Source organism: Onychostruthus taczanowskii, unplaced genomic scaffold, assembly GCF_017590055.1.
Source record: "Onychostruthus taczanowskii isolate IOZ18803 unplaced genomic scaffold, ASM1759005v1 scaffold92, whole genome shotgun sequence".
NCBI classification, from domain to species: domain Eukaryota; kingdom Metazoa; phylum Chordata; class Aves; order Passeriformes; family Passeridae; genus Onychostruthus; species Onychostruthus taczanowskii.
This window is the reverse complement of record NW_024507213.1, coordinates 117,222-138,659: the sequence shown is the minus strand read 5'-3', so window position 1 is coordinate 138,659 and position 21,438 is coordinate 117,222. Positions and strand designations below refer to the sequence as shown.

Sequence of the window (21,438 nt, the reverse complement as noted above, 5' to 3'; positions counted from 1 at the left end):
CCAGGATATTCTGGCCGTAAGTTCAATGGCTGCCAGCCCAGCACAAGGAGTTTTTCATTTCCTGGACACCTCAATTCACACCTGCATTTCAGTTCACACTGGTGGCAGCTGAGTAAATCAGCAGCATGCTTTGAATACACAGTGCTTGAAGAGAGGTGGAAATAAAAAACTACCGCGCCTTTCCAGGTGGTGCTTAACACTGGAGATGCAAAAATTTAGTAGACACTAGGCTTTGTTGTGTCTCTTGATCCTTAGAGCTTACAGAGCAACACTGAACAGTGAGGTCACTAATACTGCTAGCATTTCCATTTATGCACTAGTGCAAGCCACAGCTGATCCCAAGGGAATTCTGAACTGAGTATTAGCTTTGGCATCATTTACTCTCTGTAGAAGATGTCAGGCTGGAAAAAAGTTCTGCAATTACTCACTTTGTTGGTGAATCACACACTTTCCCCCTGATACGAGTTCCTTAGAAGATGATATATCTAAACACACTGGAAGACACATAAATCTTTTTGCATTGGTGCTGCTGCTACAGCTCCTGAAAAAACACAATTCCTTCAGGTTCATGGGCAGTGCCCTACAGTTATAATGACGTGTGAAAACACTGGATTCTCATCATCACCACCTCCATTTTTTTGAACATAAATACTTAAGTTAAAAGCTCCATAAGGGGCTGATTCAATATGATTATGATGAATTAGCCCATCATCTCATCTCCCCTACTCTATGCAAAACACACTAACCTAGCCAGCAATGGCAGATAAGAACACACTTTGTACTTCAGTTTAATCACAATTTTCACAAAAAAGGTTGTATGTTTCTTAATTAGCATCAGTCTTTTCCAACAGTCTTTAGGTTCCTGTGGAGGGAAAATAAAACCTGGTCTTTGTTAAATAAAGTACTTTGAGCCTAGAGAACTTCTGTCAATATTCTTTCCCTTCTCTATCTTGGTGATGCCTTTTCCTGTGGCAGCACAGGACCCCTCCCCAGTACCTCACCTTCCCACAGGCTCGGCAGTGGTGTCTTCTCTTTGTGAAGGTGAACTTGGCCTGGCAGTTCATGCAGTTGGGTGCCTCTGAGTCTGGGACCCACAGGGGCTGTTTCCACGACAGAGCTGCAGGTGCTTTACGTGGCTCAGTGCTTTCAGATGTTTGATTTCCTCCAGCCTCAGAGATGCCTTCCCCAGGGTCAGTATCACCAACACTTACACTGGTGTCTGACAGGGGAGCTTCTGAGCTAACAGAACCACATTCCTGGTTTTCTCTTTCAAGTACATTTGTTCTATTCAGTTGTTTCTGACCAGGAGCTCCTTGGGAAAGGTCAAGCAACTGCTTTGGTCTTGCACCTTTAATACAAACATCAGAAGCCAGAGCTTCACTGCCACGCTCAGCCATGCTGTGACTTTGAGACTTGCTGACCTCTGCTGCAGCTTCCACTTCATTGTCAGAAAGAGATGCTTTAAGGTTACTATTAATGCTCGTTATCTCCTCCAGTTCTGTCTGCATAAGCTCTTCACTGACCTCAGTGAAATCCAGGTTGTTCAGATCTGTTAAACTCCCTCCATCTCCATCAGCTTCCACCAAGTTACCATCGTTGCCTGAAGACTTTGACACACTGCACTGCAGACTTTGTCCATACAAGAAATCATCAAGCTCAGCGTCGCTTATTAGAATATCACTTTTAATAACATTCTCCTCCACAGTGAAGTCAGCCATAACAGAGCTCATGCTCTCATCATAAAAAGTGTCTTCACCAACACCATATGGCTCAGCTCCAAGGTCTAGAAAAGCAGAAGCAAAAGCCTGGATTTGCTGAGAATCACTATCACCAATTGTATTCTCAGTACTGTACTTCTCTCCATCTCCACTTTCTTCTGCAACACTGTCACTGATTTCAGCTACATCTTCTTGCTCATGCCAGCTAGTATCTTCAGAGGATTCCCTGCCAGGGAGAGGAGTTTTAGAGTCTCCAGCATGAACAGTTACAGTATCATTAATAGCCTCTGGCACAGCATTTTGAGGTAGAAGATTAACCTTTTCTTCTGTTACAGCTAATGAACCACACACGGACACAGGAAGGGAAAGACAAGACAGAGACGTCTGGACATCCTCAGCTGACATACACGAACTGAAAACACTGCTTGGTATCTCACTGCTATTACGTTCTTCACTATCTACATTCTCTTCTGTGCTTTTCTTTTCCAATTCTACTTCAGCTCCTATTTGACACGAGGAGTCTGGTAAGACGCAATTTCCAGGTACTGTTGCATTGCTGTTGTGCAAGGGATGCCTCTTTGGCAGATCTGAAGGCATGGAATCAGCATTACTCCCATCGTTTGGGTCTGCCTTTCCTATGGCATTTCCTCCATACACTTCTTTGCTTGCCACAGAGCATGCACTGTTCTCTTGTGGTTCTAAAGGCAGTTTTTCACAGGCTTCCTCATCTTTGGGACCGTGTGCATTCCAGCTCTGTGATGTTACAGTGACACATTCAGTATCCAGGGCAGGAGTTTGTCCAGGGTAGGTGAGTACTTCATTGCACTTCACAGGTTCTGTCCTGTGTTGACCATCACACAGACCCAGGACTGTTCCTGCAGCGTAGCTCTCTGGTTTTAAAGCAAAATTATTAATTTGTTCTGTTGCAAGATGCCCCGAGTCTTGCAACACCGAGTCCCCATCACTCTGCTGCGTGCTGGCAGCCCCACTGCAGGGGCCAGGTGAAGTCACACAAACAGCAATGGGGACACAAGGCATGCCACAGCCAGCGGGCCCCTGGCTGCACTGGAGCCCATCCTGGGGCAGCTCCTGAGCCCCTTCTGGAGCGGCCACGGAGGGGATTAAATTTGCTGTGTCGTTGACAAGATCACACACAGGCACGCTACACCTTCCCAGGCTCAAAGCCTGAACTTCATTTAGGGAACTGCTGTCCACACTGGACAAGAGGTCAGGCCCAGCAACACCCTTCTCCCTGGGTGGTGAGAAGCTGAGCACATCACTTGTGCCTGCAGGGGCACAGAGAGAGCTCTCCTCTGGGGCAAGACATCCAGCAGGATCCTCTGGCAGCTCTGCTGTGGGCTGTGCATGCTCTAAGCAATCCAGGACTGAGGAGAGCTTTGAGTCGTATGGATTTTGAGGTGTTCTGAAGCACTCACATTCATCTATTTTAAGCAAGAAGAGATCAAAAGCAAAGTTTACAAGACTCCTCTCTTTCCACAGTGTACTCCCTCTCAACCCCATCTATTCATCAATACAAGCTTTTACTTAGCAGATGCTACTTTCAAACTCCATGGTAACAGTCATTTGACCATGTACTTCCACTGAAAAGGCAGTGCAGAAACCAACCTGTATTCTGCTCAAATTCATCAAGCAGTTTGTCCAAGTCACAGACTGCAGCTTTAAAGTAACTGTCCATTCTAGTCACAGTTCTAGTGAAGCTTTAGCCTTCTTAAACCTACAGAGAAAAACACAGCATTTAATTCAAAGCATTTTTGGTTTACAAAGTCCAAGTGGTCATATTAGACAGCAGTTCATATGAGGGTTTTTTTTTTATTTTTATTAATACTTGGTTCTCTCTCCATGTAAACAAAAACTAAGCACAATCAGGGCTGCAGCCTCTAAGTATTCTGGATATGCTCAGTGTACTCAGCACTAAAAACAATACACCTCCAAATTCACTTCAAACTGAAGAATTGAGACTACTTATCAAAAACAAAAAAAGCATCTGCTATGGCATTACAATGTCAGAAAGTTTAAAACCAGAAGGAATATTAGAATCTTCTAGTCTGACCCCATAAACACTTCATGGCACACAGCTCACAGGCAAAAAACAAAATAGGTTATCATTACCTTTCAACACAACTGAACTGTGCAAATAATATAAATTAAAAATCCAACATGGTAATTAAGATCATTATTTCTGTTCTACTTAAAACATACAAATAACCATACTTCTGAGACCCCAAGAACATTAAACTCTTATTATAGACTTACCAGGTCATCAGAAAGCTATTTATTTATCAATCACATTCCCCACTGCAAAACACCCTGGTTTATTTGTTTAATGAACCTTTCCAGCCACTCAATTTTATGCCTTTTTGGTCACTCAGAATTGCTTTCCAACTGCACATCTTCTTCAATGGCTGAACACCCATACAGTAACGCAGTACTTTGTGCCTATACGTACGCCAAAATTGTGAAAAATGCGTATTATACGACTGGCTTTTTGCAAATATTAAAATTATTATTATATGTGTTATGTTAGAAAGTTATGCTGTATTAATCCTTTTCAGTAGTGTCTTAAACATAGTTTTAGGCTATAACATAATATTAAAATAGAAACTATGCGACGTAAGATACTTTTTCTAAATAGCTCAAGAAATTCTTCACACAGAGATAACAGAAACAAGACACCAAAATCCTCAAGAGAAGAATTATTGCCCCCTTATCCGGAAACACCAGATTTGGTGGGGACCAAAATGACTGATTTATAAGATGAGGGGGGGAAGTTGACAATAACCAGAAAACAGCCTTTGTTTGAAAAGAATTTTTGAATCTCGTATGTGATACATGAATATGCAACAGGCTATTGCTTTTAAGAGTTAGTGAGCCACGTTTTCAAGAGGAACATTCATAATTCTTTGTTTTTTTATTGCCCTAACTCTGATTGTCCAAATTCTTACTGCTCTAGTTTGTATTACCATTTTATATTTTTATAACTATTTTATCTTTATCACTACGAAACCGTTAAAATTTTGACACAAGTGATTGGCGTTTTTCACAAAAAATGAACAACCTGGATATGCCAGTGCTGGGATACCCGTGGCCAGCAGTGAGTCACAGCCAGGTCCTCAGGCTGCACTCTAATACAAGTCTCTGGCTGCTGTCTGGAGGGCTGGAAGAGCAGCCAGCACAGACTCAGTGTCCCTTCTCCTCACCCATCTGAACACGGCTCCTTCCCGGAGCAGTCACGACCTCCCGGCAAGGGGGACGCGGCAACATGAACTGGAAGTTGTTTCAATTAAGAGCCTTACACGATTAACAGCTTTTGGTGATTCACTGAGAGGCATCAAAGTACAGACCCCGTCCCTAAAGCACGTACCTGCGGGCAGTCAATACTCAGATAGACCACATAAACAAGAAATATTGAAGGGTTACAAGGAAACCGGGCTTCAGAGGATGCGTAAATGCCGGTTTGTGTCCTCTGTAGGTATTTATTATACAACCTCACCACTTATCACAGGTATCAATAACAACAGAAGCTTATAAATAACAAAAACCTTCACCGTTTGGAAAACATACGGACAAGAGGCAAGCAATTATTTCATCTACCTTTGTCTTTCACTTGAAAAGGCCTAGGGAATATTCACTGTGTTGCACTCTTGAGAGACACACAAACAAATTCTGATTTAAGCATAAGGGCATTATTAGATGACAACAGTATCTATTTTTAGATTATAATGCTAATTAGCAGGGTAGATTGATTGTATTGCTGTACAGCATTGGCCCACTAGTCTCCAGAAAAAGGAAGAAGTCAGTGAAAAGAACTGTAGAACTAAAACCATATGCCAATATTTACATCTATTTAATACACACTCACTTTAACTCACTTCCACAGAGAGCTCACCAAACCATCATATCTCAGTTTACCAACCCAGCAATCTTGCTTTGTTTAGTTAAATCTATTTTTTAAATAAAATGGTTATTTGACTTGGTGAAGCATTTTGAATAACTAACCTCACCTTGAAAAACTAGCATATGCATTATTCCTAATTCCATTACTCTTTCCTCAAACTTTTCATAGGTTTTCAATAGACCTACAAGCAAAAAAAATTAAGCCCACAACAAAATCAAAACCCCCAAAACAGACCAGCAGTACCCCCTTGTTGCCCTTGCACTTCTCTGTCCCAATTCCACGTGCCTGCATCACCAAAGAATTGTAAAAGCCTTCTAGTCTCTCATGTTTCAACTCCTCTTTCAGCAAGAGGAACAAGTTTTATTTTCTGCTGCCTGGATTTGCCTGCAGCCTGTCCCAATGTTTACATTATTGGATTAGGAGCGATGAAAAAGCTCTGGTGACACATTTTTATTAAATGGCTGCTTGCTTCCCTGAGTGAAGGGTCTGGAGGAACCACGTGCTTCAGCAAACTGCATTTGTTCTCAGCATACTCTTTTAAGACTTATACTTGTAACGAAAGAATTACAGTCTATTCTAACTACCAGAAACCAGGAGCACCACCGCTGTATATGTTTTTTAGGCAGGCACAACTGTTGTTTTTTGAATTTCTTTTTTAGAGCTCTGAACACAGTCACTAAACACCCTCTAAACTGGTTCACAGATTAGTATTTTTTAAAAATAAGCATAATGCTCGTAACTTCATCTGAGACAATAAATCCCTAATAGTGCAAGGAGACATACAACTTCAGGCTCTCACCAGTTCCATTTTACAGATTTTTTTAAAAAAACTTTTAAAACTATATTTAAATCACTGTCTGTGAAAGACTATATGGTTTCAGATAAAGATAGATTAAATATTTATGTAGGAGGAGACTTCAAGATAAAATAGCAGTCCATCTCAAAATGGGAACACAAAAACCAAGTGCATGCTGGACATGTCACTTCTCCAGATAAACCTTTGCTGTGTGTCTAATCAGGCTCACCTTAGGACTCCAAAAAATGTTCTGACACACTCCCCACACAGACCTAAGAAACAGGCACCAGTTCCACCACATTAAAACTGGTAACTATTAACTGTGGAATGCAAATCCTGAGATCTTGCACTGACCTCAAGTGTGATAGGGCGTTTAAAAACACTTCACAGCCTTCAACACTTCCTTTAAATCCTTTATGAATTACTTATCCCTTCTAACGTAGCAGGCACATGTTCCAGAGCTCAGAACCAACATTGCACTGGGGATTTCTCAACACACTCTTATTTAAAGGAGGAGATAACACAAGCCTGCTGGGATACTGGGTGGCCAACTTACAGGACGGATTGTCGGGGCTTTTCTCTGTACATGGAGGCAGAGAGCAGTTCCCAGTGGTGATAACTTGCACAACAGAATGGACAGGTTAATTATTACCAACTAACCCATTCAAGGTCTGAAGACAAGCTACCTTTTGATGTCTAAGAAGCCTTGAACACCACTCTCTGCAGTGCTCACATGCATGGGCACCACCAGACCTGCAGTTTGCTACAGCTAATCCCCACTGCAGAGGCCAGGCTGCTTCTACACAAAACAAACCAGCATAGCCCAAGATGGGGTTCAGAGGCACACAAAACAATCAGGGGATGTCTCTCCTCTCCAGAGAGACGACCACAGGATGACCACCACCTCAAACCTGACCACACAACTGCAGTCTTACGTTGCTTCAGCTCCACCACCGTGTTTAATTATCAGATTTAGCCTGAGCAGAATGCTGAGTGAAGGATTGTGCGAGCATTGAAATGGTTTTTTCCACCCCACCACCCCAGCAACTACCAGGGGCAGAACAAAACCTCCAGCACAAAGGTCACAGTGTGCCTCCTCTCCCCCACTAAAGGTGGTGCCATGATGACTTTGGTCTTTTCTTTTATAAACCTTTTTATTTTCTCAGTACCTTTAGCATACATACCTGCAATTCTTTAAGCCCAATAGCTCAATCTAATCTTGGTACTCTGCTATGCCAAAGGAACAAACTCCTAAAAGCCTCACAGTTAGAAGCCAGAACATCTTACACTATCTTGAGAAACCAAAACCCCCTCTAAAACACACCTCATAAACTTAGACCTATCCAAGAAAAAATACTTTAAAATGAAAAACCACACTATTCATGGAAACATCTTCCTGCAAATGAGTGCATTTAACAATCTGTAAAATTGTATACACCATCTACCCTACGCATGCATTTTGGTATGTTCCACTGTGACAGTGTGTTACACTACGAAAATCCTTATTAAATAGCAAAATAAAAACTTTTTTATCCCTTACCCATGTCCAACTCTTTAATTCTAAGACCAAGGAAAAGGCATCAAGGGAAAGAATTAATTATCAGCTTTTTAGCCCTCCCTAGCACCATACACCCACACATAGGCCTGAAGCTCTAAGGACAAAATGTTTAAGGGAACAGCTGCCCACAGAGCCCTTCAGCAATCAACCCAATGGAGAAGTTCAGCACAACTGAACCAACACGGCGTGAAAAATTTAAATTAAAAAAAAAAAAAATCATTCTTGCTGAGCAGAACAACTTATTGTCCAAACCAAAAGCTGAGGTGGCTGCTGCCACAGCAAGTCTGGGAGCTGAATCGTGGGGTGAACAAAAAGCAGCAGAAGTTTTCAGACATGTAAGGACAAGCTTGCAGGACACAACACAACAAATTGTCTTGTTTGAGGAATGCCACCAGACTCTTCAGAAGGACAGAAGCACACCAGCAGCGTGGACATTACCACTCTCACAGCTCCACCCCACATCTCCTTCAGCTTGTGAGGATTTTCGTTCATTCATGCACCCATAAAACCCTGAACTGAGAACAGCATTACTCACACCACCCAGAGAATCACAGAATCCCTGAATTACAGGGCTGGAAGGGATGCAAATCCTCCCCGTGGCCTCCCCTGGACGCCTCCAGAACATTCCTCTTGATTCTGCCATGAAGCCCAGCCGTGTACACTGCAAAGCAGAGGCAGAAGAGAGCAGCTGTGACCGCCAGCACCGGCGGCAGCGGCGGGCCGCACAGAGCCATCTGTGCCACCATCTGTCAGCCGGGGACAGAGAGCGGCTCTGGGCAGCGCCCAGGCCCGGCGGATCTGCCCTGCCACCGCACAGAGCGCTGGCAGCCCCGCCGTGCCCCACACGGGGGTCAGGGACCAGCGCCCCGCCGGTACTGCTCGTATTTAAGCACTTATTCCAAATGCTTTACGCTCTGCAAGTGTGCGGTGTACGAGTGTCCATCCCACTCCACATGTATCCTATATAACCTATAAAATATCCTCGCCTATTTCACTTTATACACATTCTCCATATACACAGTACTCTTTGTATATATATATATATATACTATGCTCGATATACCGTATATAAAAACAGCAGTAAGCAATAATATCGCTAACACCCACAAACCTCCGGGGGCGAATAACCCACCCAGGCAACCTCAGTCAGAGGTCAGACTCCCACAGCCGCGTCGCCCCGACCTCACCCGGCCGGTTCGGGGCCGTCTCCCCCTCAGGGCCCGCCCCGGCCCCGCCGGTGCCTCCGGGCGGCGGCCTCGACCCTCCGCTGCGCGCAACGCGCCTGCGCGGCCACACCCGTGCGTGACGTCACCACAGCCGCCACGCCCATCCGCACCCTGCGCGTGCGCTTCCCGCCGCGGCGGGCGCGGGGCGCAGTCCGGGGAAAGGGCGGGGCCACACGACTGACGGACAGCGCGAGACGGCGTGGCGTGGTGGGCGTGGTCGCCTTTGTGATTGACAGGGCAGAAGGGCGGAGTCCCCGACGGAACTGACCTAAGGAGGGGCGGGGCCTGAGGGAGGGGGCGGAGCCTCCCGTGCAGGGCACAGCCCCCCTTTGTCCTGGACCCCTCGGCAGGGGGCGCCCCTCCCATCCGGGTCTCATGACGTCACACCCTCAGACCCTGTGGTGACGTCACCCCATCAGCCCCCCTCAGGCCCTGTCCCTGCCTGTTCCGGTGACATCATTCCCCCACAGTGACGTCACTGCCACCCCATCAGCCCCCCTCAGGCCCTGTCCTGTTCCGGTGACATCATACCTGTTCCGGTGACATCATACCCCCACAGTGACGTCACTGCCACCCCATCAGCCCCCCTCAGGCCCTGTCCCTGCCTGTTCCGGTGACATCATACCCCCCCAGTGACGTCACTGCCACCCCATCAGCCCCCCTCATGCCCTATCCTGTTCTGGTGACATCATACCCCAACAGTGACGTCACTGCCACCCCATCAGCCCCCCTCAGGCCCTATCCTGTTCCGGTGACATCATACCCCCACAGTGACGTCACTGCCACCCCATCAGCCCCCCTCAGGCCCTATCCTGTTCTGGTGACATCATACCCCAACAGTGACGTCACTGCCACCCCATCAGCCCCCCTCAGGCCCTGTCCCTGCCTGTTCTGGTGACACCACACCCCACAGTGACATCACTGCTGCTCCATCAGCCCTGTCCATGTAGACCCCTGTCTGTGCCCGTGCCGGTGACATCACATCCCAGTGACGTCACTGCCACCCCATCAGCCCCCCTCAGGCCCTATCCTGTTCCGGTGACATCATACCCCCACAGTGACATCATACCCCCACAGTGATGTCACTGCCACCCCATCAGCCCCCGGCGGCCATGGCCGGCGCCATGAGGGGCGGCCGGGAGGCACTGGGCTCCGCGCCGACACCTTCCCGCCGTGTGGCCCCCGTCCTGCCGCGGGGCGGCCTCCGCCGCCCGGGCCAGCATGTAGCTGACCTTGCGCTGGTGCGCCAGGGCCTCCTCCTTGTCGTTCACCTGCGGGGAGAAAGGAGAGCGTTGCCATCTCAATGCAAAGGTTTCATCCCCTCTTGGTGATTTGTCGTGGGCAGCCCCTCACAGCACTGACTCTTCTCCTTCTCAGCACAGCCAACAAACGCCATGTTCCTCCTCGACCAGCCAACCTGCTCTTGTACAATGCCTATCCTAACTGGATCTGGCTGTGGCCTGTTAAGGGCAGGCCTGTTCCTAATGCTGGATAATTAGCCCAGCTGTAACTCCTTAGGGGTGGGATTACTTTCATCACCATCTCCATTTTCCCACATTCCGCCCATGCACAGGAGAGCAGGCCGTGGTCAGCGCGGGGTGCCAGCCCAGCTGACACGCGCGCTCCGGGGAGCTGAACCAGGTACTGACCAGATCGATCAACATCCTCAGGATCTCGTGGGCATTGTCCAGCTCCTCCACCCTCCTGCAGTCCCCCTCTGAGGAGAGCAGGCTGGACAGCTTCCGCCCCACGCTCTTCTTGTTCCCCTCCGACTTTAGACGCTCTGCGGAAAACACAAGTGCGTCAGCTGCAGGACTGCTCAGCAAGGGGAAAACGACTCTGGGAGGAAGCAGGTACTTCTAAACCTGGATCCCATTAAAAATAATAATTAAGAATAATTTAATTTAACGATCCCATGAAAAAGGGCACTACAAGCTGCAGTTTCCCCTCACTGCATGGGACAAGGTAGATTCCCAATGTTCCTGCTGTCCCACAAAGGCTACACAGACCTTACACGTGGGCAAATTCAGAATTCTTTTCACTCTATGGAATAAATAATAATAATAATAATAATAATAATAATAATAATAATAATAATAATAATAATAATAATATATAAATATATTGATATATTGATATATTGATATATAATATATACTATATGATATATAATAATTATATATAATAATATAATCATATATAATGATATAATTATATATAATATAGTATATATAATAATATAATTATATATAATAATATATATATAATATAATTAATAATAATAATAAAAATACACTTTTGATGCCCTAGTTAAACAATAGTTCATGGTACTTTGTTGTTAAACTGTAAGTAGCCTAAAAAAACCCAAGATTCTCTCACACAGGCCACTTACAAGTTTGTAAGACTTCCAGAAATAGTAAAACACATTAAAATTATGGAACAGATGTGCCAGGAAACAGAGCCAGAAAGCAATGGGCTGTAGGGGAAAGAGCTACTCAAGGTTGTGCTGTTCTAGTGCTACACCCCAGGAGTGCCCAAGGAATCTGGGAGACACACCACACTCCTAAGCCTGGCAGCTCCTGGCCAATGGTCAAAACAAATATATTGTGCCATTCCTAAGGTCTGCAGTGGTTCTGACCATGATGTAAGCACTCAAATTCTCTTTATCCTATTTTTTTTTTTTTTTTTTTTTTTTTTTTTGGAAAGAATTAAAGATTATTGGAATTATTCCTACTTTACAGATTGGAATTTTCCTCTTTTACACAGGGCTTTGAAACTCTGTATTAGTGTAAGAACACTAATATTGATACACATGCATAATAAAAGGAAAAAAAAAAAAAGTTTAAGGAAAAACAGGAAAAAAAAAACTGTTTAGTACTCCAGTGAATTATGGAGTGGCCTGGGTTAGGAGAGACCTTGAAGCTCATCTTGTTTCACACAGGTTGCTCAATACCCCATTTGGAGCTAAAAAAAGCTCCAAACATACTTTTTTTTTTCTTTTTTTGCATTTCTTCCGTGGAACTCATTTGAAAACAAACAAACAACAGAGCAATTGCTGGCAGCACACGTGCCAGCCAGCCCCACACCAGCCTGCCCCACTATCAGTACCCTGCAGGCGTCTCCAGCTGGCAAATCTGGTCTCCTTCTTCACGTTCATCACCTCTGCCAGCCTCAGGGCCTGCTCCTTCCTCTGCATCAGCTGCTGCTCAAAAGCAATTCTGAAGGCATCTGCCGTGATATACGCTTCGTCCTTACTCTTCTTCAGGTTTTCCATCTGGTTGTAGTGCAGGGAAAATTGAAAGCAGATTAGCTAGCTTGGAAGCAAAGGCAGATTTAGAATTGCAAGTAAGTGTAATGAAGGAAGTAGCAGGTGTGATAAATAGGTGTGATTCGTGCTGATAAAATTGAAACAGTAATTAATGTGGATATAGTAATCAATATTTGGAGATAACAAAATGGTTAAAAAGGTAAAAAGCTAGGAAAGCAGAGGGGAAGGGTCCGCCCCCCCATTATCTTCTGCAGATGTTCAAGGCAGGAAAAGGAGTCAGATAAAGCTTGCTAAAATTAACTGAAAGAGGGAAAACTTGGGTGGAAATCAGAAATATGTTAATTTACAAGATTTATTTCATTTAAATTTTATTAAAATTATTGTTATATTGAATTTTGTTTGGCCTTTTATTTGTGATTGGATAATTGGGCAAACATAACACAGGAAACAAAGGGTTTCCCTGGCATGTAAAGAAATTTTGAAACGTGTACTAAAGTCCTTACTCTTCATTGTCTGCAAATGTTCACACCCCCAGCCACGTACACAACCATCTCTGTGCATTTATTTATCTCTGCACATGCACAAGAGCTCGAGGAGGGAAATAATGGCCCACCACATCCAGGCCAGGAGGAAAAGGAGCAGGAGACTGGAACCCATATCAGGGATCATCATAAGGGTATTTTCCAACTCAACTGGAAGTTCTGCAGCAGGACCACAAGGATGGCACCACATTTGCAGAGTCAAATACAAATTAGATTAAAAACTCTGAATCCACACAATTTCACTAAATATACAAAAATTAGGAGCCTGGAATTGACATAATGGATTTCAGTGTGAGGTGAATAGGTATTTTCCAGCAGGACCAGCTTGCTGCCCTAGCTGAGTGAGCAGGCTGTGGGTGCTGATGCCAGCAAGGGAGGGGTGAAATGCACTGCCAGGAAGGAAGGGAAAGGTTCAGTGCCAGTCCACATGCACAGTGTGTACATTCATGGACTGCACACACTGAGGGTGTGTTCTCTTTCTTCAGATTAAAAAAAATATGGAGAGAAAGAAAAAGAATGCAATTTTTTTTTTTTTAACTAGTAAAGCTGAGAAGATATAATTACAATTTTTTCCCTACCAGGAAAAATTATGGCATTACAAGCATCACAAACAAACCTCACAGTATTTCTGAGATGTGCTGTGGCTGTGAGGGTGTGTGTAAGCAGTGTCTGGGTGTTTCTGGCTTTGTTTGCAGGGGTGCAGCAGCACCCCCTCCTCGTGCCCACCCTGCCAGCCCTCCTCACCTCTTCCTTGAGATGAAGGAGCTGCTTCCGAGTGAGAGCTGCCACTCTGGCACAGGGACAGGGCTGTCCCTCGGCAGGACTGCAGGTGCAGGCTCCCAGCACTGCCAGCTGAAAACCCAAACCGAGCCAGAGGTCAGGATCTGCTCACAGAGGGGCAGCAGGACCCCCGGAGCCCGGGAGTGAAGGGGAGGGACTCACAAGGTGAGCTGTGCCTCAGGCAGAACCTGGCTGTGCCACACCCTGCAGCCCCAGCTAGCACGGTTTAATTGCCAGGCAGAACAAAAACAGGCATCACAGCGTGTGAAAAATAGCCTGATGCCTCCTTCTGCCTCATCTTCCTTTGCAAGGTGGGCCAGGAAGAAGCAAACTGATTAACAGGCATGCAAAGGCTAATTAACTAAAAATGGGTGCAAATAAGGGGATATGTAATGAGCAATGGCTTCCCTCTGTGTATTGTGTACACAAACATATCTCTGAGGCAGCCATTTGGAAAAGCACACAGGCAATACTTACTTCAAGACCTGTAAAATCAGTGATGTCACTTTTGCTCAACATGTTCTCCTGAAAAACCTTCTGTTGTTTCACATCTAGCATTGCAAGGAATTCCAAGCACTGCTGGTTCAGGACTACAAAATAAAACAAAGAGATTACAAACACCTCCCGCTCTGATTTCTTAATTTCTGAGTTCAACCACACCCGAATGAAGCAGTTTTAGAGTTCAAGCATCAGTCTGGGAAGAAGATGAGTGTGTAGAAGTATAAACTCATCTCTCAGTTGTCTCTCCTTCTGTGTTCTCCCAGAAGTAATGGCCCACTTAGAGAGAGAGCATTTCCTGTATTGCTCTGCCTCAGGACTGAGTGTCTCCTTGTACACCCAAAAGTCAGGCAGCCTCTCATTTAGAGCAGCACAACACTGGGCAAGTAATGATTTAAGTCAGCTATTTCCAAGCTTTTTGGAAAGCAAAAGTAAAGGAAAGGGACTGGAGTCCTCTGATCCAGTGGCTGCTCTGGCTGCTTTCCAGTTTAATTTCCAGGCTTCTGCATATCCACTAAGATCAGCTGCCAGGAACGAGACACTGATCCCCACAGGAATCCTCCATCACAGCTAAAACCTGATTTATTCCTGAAAAACAGTGTATTCAGAGGAATAGCTGCTGCTGGCTTACTTGCATTTTCAGCTTTAAGTGTTTTAACTTCTTCTGTCCTCAGTTTCAATGCTTCCTTAAGAGCTGAATTTTCACAGTATATCCTGCAGAAGGCAGAAAACAGCTTTATTATGTTTTTTTTTTAATGTTTTTAAGTGGGCACTCAGTAATTTTAAAAAGTAACCTGTTAAAACATGGTACCTAATATTTCTGTGAACTAAAATTAGGATTACTTGAAAGATGGAATAAAAAAAAAATGAAAGCAGTTGAGTACTAGATATAAATTTTAAAAATCCCCAAACCTTCAAGTATAAGTAGGCAGTGCCCACAGCTTTAACAAGAGATGAGTTTAAGTGCCACATTTCCAATAGAAATGCAAAGAAATTGGTAACTATGAATGTCTGAAACACTTGCTAGAAGTTTCCTATTTCCTTGAAGGAACAAAAGTGGTATTAGAGGAGCGACAGCTCTGCTCTGTAAACTTCCTGTAGTCTGAATCCTGTTTTCAGGAGCAGCTGTGCCTTCAGGTGTTGCAACGTGAGAACACACAATACACAGTGATAATGCATTTTTCCCTGAAGCATTTCCCTCTTGAACAGAACAGTGGCAATCCGACGTCCTAAATGTCAAAGCAACACAATTTATTTGGTGCATCTCAGCTGTCAGTAAATGCAGCCTAGTCTGGACTACATCACTTGGGGAAAAAAAAACAGAGGAAAAAAAACAGAGGAAATTCTTCTTGTCCTGCTGCCTCAGATGTCAGAAAACCATGAGAAAGACATGAGATGTTGTGCAGAGCAGGCTGAGCCCCTGGCTGTCAGTTTTCTGAGGCTGTGTCTGTGCCTTCCAGCAGCCAACAGCAGTTTTGTGGCTCCAAACTGCACAGCCACATTCCCAACCCACCCAGCCAGGAAAGCCAGAGAGCCTTTCAAGAGGCATCCCCTGACAAATGTGTCTCTGGAATCGTTTGCAAACGTGTGGCTTAGTGTTTGATTCCAACACATTCAAACAAAAGCATATTCTGAACTGTAAAAACAACAGCAACAACAATAATAATAATAATCACAAATAATGACAATAACAACTCTGATGGGTAGACTTCAGAGATACAATTTCTACATGTAAATGAGTCTGGCAGTCCCACTTCTCAAGGTCTGTTAAGTATAATTAGTTTATAGTGCCTCTGGCACATTCTTCTTGCCCAGCCACACCTGCTGTCCACCCAGAGTGACTCCTATTTAACAAAGGACCTCTTGATCTCTCTGGAGCACTGCATTTTACCTGTACTCATGCCCAGACCTACAGTGCCACACAACAAAGAAATTATTAACCAGGAAATTATATTTCCACACGCATGCATATACCATTATTTTCTCTGCCTCATCTACGGGTAAGGTAAATAAGGATAATCAGTCCCCAGCTGGCTAACATCATACAATGAAAAAAAAACTCAGCCAGCAAAGTCAGCCTACAGACACCTTAAAAAGGAAAAAGAAATCAGGACAACACATCTAGAAGTTTTAATTTAAAAAATACAAATGTAATTAGTGTGAAAAATCAAAATTGCCCAGAATTTGGAAGGGAATTGGGAAAATACAAAACCCTCAAAGAACCTGAGGAAGTTTGGAACACAGGACAGATGACATGGAGCACTTAGTCAAATTTTTTTAAATCAAACAAACACCCCAGTGACACACAGTGTAAGCCAAATACCTGTCATATTTTTCCGTCCAGGTGTCCTCCAGGTTTTTAAATCTATCCTGATCAAATTCAATTTCCCACTGCAGAATATTTATTTCCTGTGGAAACAAAACAAACTCGCAGCAGCTCATCACAGGGCTCCCCTCAGAAGGATGCCAGGGGTGCTGGGTTTGGCAGAGAACTCCGTGACAATCTGTGACACTCTCAATAACAAATTTGGTGCCAAACACCACAGTTTCTGCACCACTGGCCTAGGGGCTCCAGCCTCCAGCAAGGACAAACCCACGCTGTCCCACTCCCCTGGTGTGGAACAAAGCAAAAAACTCAGTTTAACAAGGGAGCTCCACAGCACCCTCCTCCCCCTGCCCTGCTGAAACTGGGCACCCACTCCTCAGGGTCCCTGAATCCCTGAGGAGCTGGTCAGCTCACTCTGGCCAGCTGAAACCCACACCCAACACCAGCTCAAAGCACAGCAGGACCTCTGGCAGTTTTACAGTAGTATTGTTACAGCATGAAAAGGCCTAGATCAAAAGAGATAAATTAGTATTTCCCTTTCTACTAGAAAGGGACAGGAGTTCCTTTTACAAAACCCCTGGAATTAATGTCAGGTATGCACTGATGTAAATAAACAGTCTGATAACCCCTTTTGGGCAGCCATGGGCTTCTCTGTGTGAAGGAAACACCCACGCTTACCTTCTCTAGAGTCCTCTTTTCTTCCTCAGTTTTCTGAAGCATTGCTTTTGTATGGCTCGTGGCTTTATCAAATACTGCCTGCAAAATTGACAAGCAACCAAAGCGAAACCCAAAATGCAACTGTGTCAGATGCTGTGATTGCACCCAGTTAATTTTCAGCCTCACATTCACAGTCAGACAGCAGAGTGCAGAGTCACAAACACCAGCAGCCTCCTCGTGAGCCCCACAGGGCTCTGATCTCAACTCTAACTTGCATAACAAACTTTCTGGGCTTCAGCCCCAGAACCTCTGGGCTGACAGTGCAGCATCACTCACCCTGAGACCGTGCCCCCTTCAGAGAATCACACCTTACACAGCTGGGTTACAACACCTCAGCTCTGATCCAGGCTGCACATGTCTGATGGTAGAAGCCACACAACCAGAAATGGCTTTTGTAAGTGGGCTGAATTCCAGGAACTGATTCCAGCTGATTTTGTTATGAAAGAGAATAAAAATACTACAAATGGGGAACAAAAGAATGACCTGACATTTAAGGCACACTGTCCTCTAGGGCAGCAGATGGAGCAGCCAACTCGAAATGCTCATGCCCTGCAGCAGGATTCCAAGCACTGCCTAAATCTTCTATACAAGGGACTGGAAAAAGGCCTTAATTTTATCTTTGGTAGATAAATCCTCAGGGATTGTCAAAGGTAAAATTATAAGAATTGCTACAACACTAAAGTCTTCTTAAATAACACCCTAGTTCCAATAAATTGCAGAGGCAAGTCAGCAGACACCTGCAGAGTCAATGATGCAAATTGCAGCCCTGGGAAAGCCTTAAGCTTGTTGAGGTTTTGATGAGGAACAGCAGATGATTTCCTCTCTTTTCCTTGTTACCACCAAGAGATTTCTGCACAGCTCCTACCATGCTCTGCAGGATTCTTAGGGCTTCATCTTTCCCCTCCAGCTGTCTTTGAGATGCCTCAAGCTCAACTTTCAGAACTTCAAGCTCCTGAAGTAAAACAAAGTAGATAAAACAAAGTGAGCAAAAGCCAAGGTACTCCTGTTAAGATTCGGCTGTAAAACCCATGTAAATTGGCCCTCCTCAAAAAAAACCCTCTGTTTTACCTACATTATGTTTTTTCATGGGCTTCCCTGAGGTTAGAGAACACAGTACAGGTGGAAGGTGTATTTTTACAGCTGTAGTCAGCTGGCCAACACCTCAATACATTTAACCACAGTGGAATCAAAATGTGCTGTTAACTACCTTTCAACTAACATGCAGACTAAAAATCCAAAGATTGCTTACACTACACTTTTTCAAGCCCCAAAGCTTAATAAAACATAAACACCTGCTAGAAAAGTACAACAGTATCTTCAATATTCTCTCCACCTTTAAAAATATTTTGTAAAGAAAACCCCCAGAGTATAAAGTACACCTCACACTACAATTTTTATGACATTTACACATTTCATAAAATTTAATGAAGCTTCCAACTGCTGCTGTAATCCCAAGAACCTGGGTGCACTCAAGTGTCCCAGCATGCCAAGATCCTCTTGCTACAAGGAAGGGAAATGCAGATTTGGAGAGCAGCACCCTGGGCACTGTTACCAACCTCCAGAGCTTCCCGAAGTTGTTGCTTCAGTTCTTCATTTGACACTTCAGTATTAGATTCTGTAGGATCAAGAGAGGAAAATAAATTATAAGATAGTGTGACATTTAAAGAAAAAAAAAAAAGTGAGGATTTTACCCTGAAAACAGGTAACATACAAAGGTGAATTTTCATCTTTGTGTTGTGGAGCTAATAAACAGATTTAAGAAAGACATTAATACAAGCTTCAAGCACGTTGCTTCACAACTGAAGAAGTTAAATGGGGGAAAAATGTCTGTTGTAAAGAGACATAAAATAAAGGCAGATATTTTTTAACTTACTTTGAAATAAAGCCAACAAAATTGCCATCTTGGATTTAAAAAAAATGGTTTAGATTATTTTCTGATTGTAACTTTTCAGCATCCACACTCAAAGCAACAGCTAGCACTATTTAGAAGTAAGGGCAATTTTCAGGAGCCAGAGATAGCTCAGCTTACTGTGGAAAGCATAAAAGGGAGTTGTTTAAAGGACAAAAATAAGTGAGTTACACAGCAATACCTCAGTCAGAATATTAAAAATTGACAGGAAAGCAGCTGGGCTGTAATAAACTGTCCTACATTTGACTGTTTTTACAGCAGCACCACCTTCACAAAAAATGAAGATGAATGCCAATGCACTTTCTAAAAGCTACTTCCTAACCCCTAACGTAAGCCAATTCACCAATTTCAGCTAAAGAGCAGATCAGATTTTGAATATTTATCTTTAGGCTTTAGGAACTCTCTTTATGAAGATGCTAAGTGACCTAAAGCAGGAACCCAAGCAGTGCCACTCAATTTCACAGACACAGCCAAACCCACGCAGGTTCACCCAGCACAGGATGCTCCCTGACAAATGCTGCTTTCAAATGCAGGATTACACTCTTTCAAAGCGGACATTTGACACTAAGAACGGTCACTGCCTTCACCACCGAGAAGGTTCTGGGAGGAAGCTGGAGGCTCCCAGCGGGCACAGAGCCCTTCAGGGAATTTGGCAAGTGGTTTGAATTAAACTTGATGACACCTGGCGAGGCAGCTGACCGGCTCACTTCCACTAACAAAAACTTTTCCTATGGTGAATAATTAACTTCCTGATCACTCTTACCGCAGCTATCCTGCCGTGTGGAACTAGAGGCAGGTTTTTTCAGGGATCCATCGTAAAAGCTGTTTCGTTTTGGAGCAGGAAGAGCTGCAGCATCGCTTTCTTCTGCTACCTTTGCTGGCAAGGGGGAATTACAAGTCTTTCCAGATCCCTTCCTAGATCTAACTGAATAGGAATGTTGTAAGTTTTCCCCTTCATAAACACCTCCCGGTCTTCTCCCCAGTCCGTTTCCCAAGTCTCCACATGTCATGTCATCCTCTTCTGCTTCCTCCATCTTCTCCTCCTGGCTTTTTTTTCGGGTTTTCAGTTGGTTTGCTTTTTTATTTTTTCCTTTCCTGACCGAGGGCCCCTCACCTACCGGCGAACAGCGCCTCCCGCAAGGCCAGATTTTATCTGGAAAAACAGGAAAGCTCCGTGTTTGCAGCAGCAGGACGAGCCCCCGAGAGGGAAAGGCGAGGCTGCGGGGGCCGGGGATGCCGAACCGCCGCGGTGGGACCCTGGCCCGGGGGCAGCCCCTGGGGTCACCACCCTGAGGTCACCCCCCTGGGATCATCTCCCTGGGGTCACCCCCCTGGGGACAGCCCCTGGGCTCATCTCCCTGCGGTCACCACCCTGGGCTCATCTCCCCGGGGTCACCACCCTGCGGACACCCCCCTGGGGACAGCCCCCTGGGGACAGCCCCTGGGGACACCACCCTGGGGACAGCCCCTGGGGTCACCACCCTGGGGTCATCTCCCTGGGGTCACCCCCCTGGGGTCATCTCCCTGGGGTCACCACCCTGCGGACACCCCCCTGGGGACACCCCCCTGGGGACAGCCCCTGGGCTCATCTCCCTGCGGTCACCACCCTGGGGTCATCTCGCTGGGGTCATCTCCCTGCGGACACCCCCCTGCGGACACCCCCCTGGGGTCACCACCCTGGGGTCACCACCCTGGGGTCATCTCCCTGGGGACACCCCCCTGGGGATACCACCCTGGGGTCACCCCCCTGGGGACACCACCCTGGGGTCACCACTCTGCGACAGCCCCTGGGGTCATCTCCGTGGGGTCACCACCCTGGGGTCATCTCACTGGGGACACCACCCTGGGGAAACCACCCTGGGGTCATCTCCTTGGGGACAGCCCCTGGGGACATCTCCCCGGGGTCACCACCCTGGGGTCACCACCCTGGGGTCACCCCCCTGGGGACACCCCTCTGCGGACACCCCCCTGGGGTCATCTCCCTGGGGAAACCACCCTGGGGTCACCCCCCTGGGCTCATCTCCCCTGGGCTCATCTCCCTGGGGACACCCCCCTGGGCTCACCCCCTCCCCGCGGACCCCGTCCCGCCCGAGCCCCCGACCCACCTGCGCAGCCGGCGGAGCGGTCCCGCCCCGGGGCGGCTCCGGGAGCGGCTCGCAGGCTGCCGAAGGAGGGCTTTGCTCA

The 21,438-nt window shown here is 45.7% G+C and overlaps 2 protein-coding genes across 5 annotated transcripts in view; both read right to left on the bottom strand.

Moving 5' to 3' along the window:
• The window catches only part of ZFYVE16 (zinc finger FYVE-type containing 16), a 25,734-nt gene extending 16,478 nt beyond the window's left edge, over positions 1 to 9,256 (bottom strand). Inside the window, exons 1-3 of one of the 4 annotated variants that reach the window (XM_041426635.1) lie at positions 9,121 to 9,256; positions 3,345 to 3,453; positions 1,002 to 3,160 (exon numbers count right to left, since the gene is read on the bottom strand). In XM_041426635.1, coding sequence (XP_041282569.1) covers positions 1,002 to 3,160; positions 3,345 to 3,414 — 2,229 coding nt within the window. In that variant the 5' untranslated portion in view covers positions 3,415 to 3,453; positions 9,121 to 9,256. The remainder of the gene's footprint in view (positions 1 to 1,001; positions 3,161 to 3,344; positions 3,454 to 9,120) is intronic. The other 3 variants (XM_041426637.1, XM_041426636.1, XM_041426639.1) reach the window with 3 other exon arrangements.
• On the bottom strand, positions 9,202 to 21,438 carry CCDC125 (coiled-coil domain containing 125). The gene is made up of 13 exons (XM_041426658.1): positions 21,360 to 21,438; positions 20,018 to 20,407; positions 18,902 to 18,960; positions 18,211 to 18,297; positions 17,307 to 17,384; positions 16,626 to 16,711; positions 14,934 to 15,016; positions 14,282 to 14,394; positions 13,769 to 13,876; positions 12,323 to 12,488; positions 10,864 to 10,997; positions 10,338 to 10,485; positions 9,202 to 9,482 (listed from the first exon to the last, which is right to left on the bottom strand). Exons 2-13 carry the CDS (start codon positions 20,286 to 20,288, stop codon positions 9,202 to 9,204), a joined length of 1,614 nt encoding a protein of 537 aa, XP_041282592.1. The 5' UTR covers positions 20,289 to 20,407; positions 21,360 to 21,438.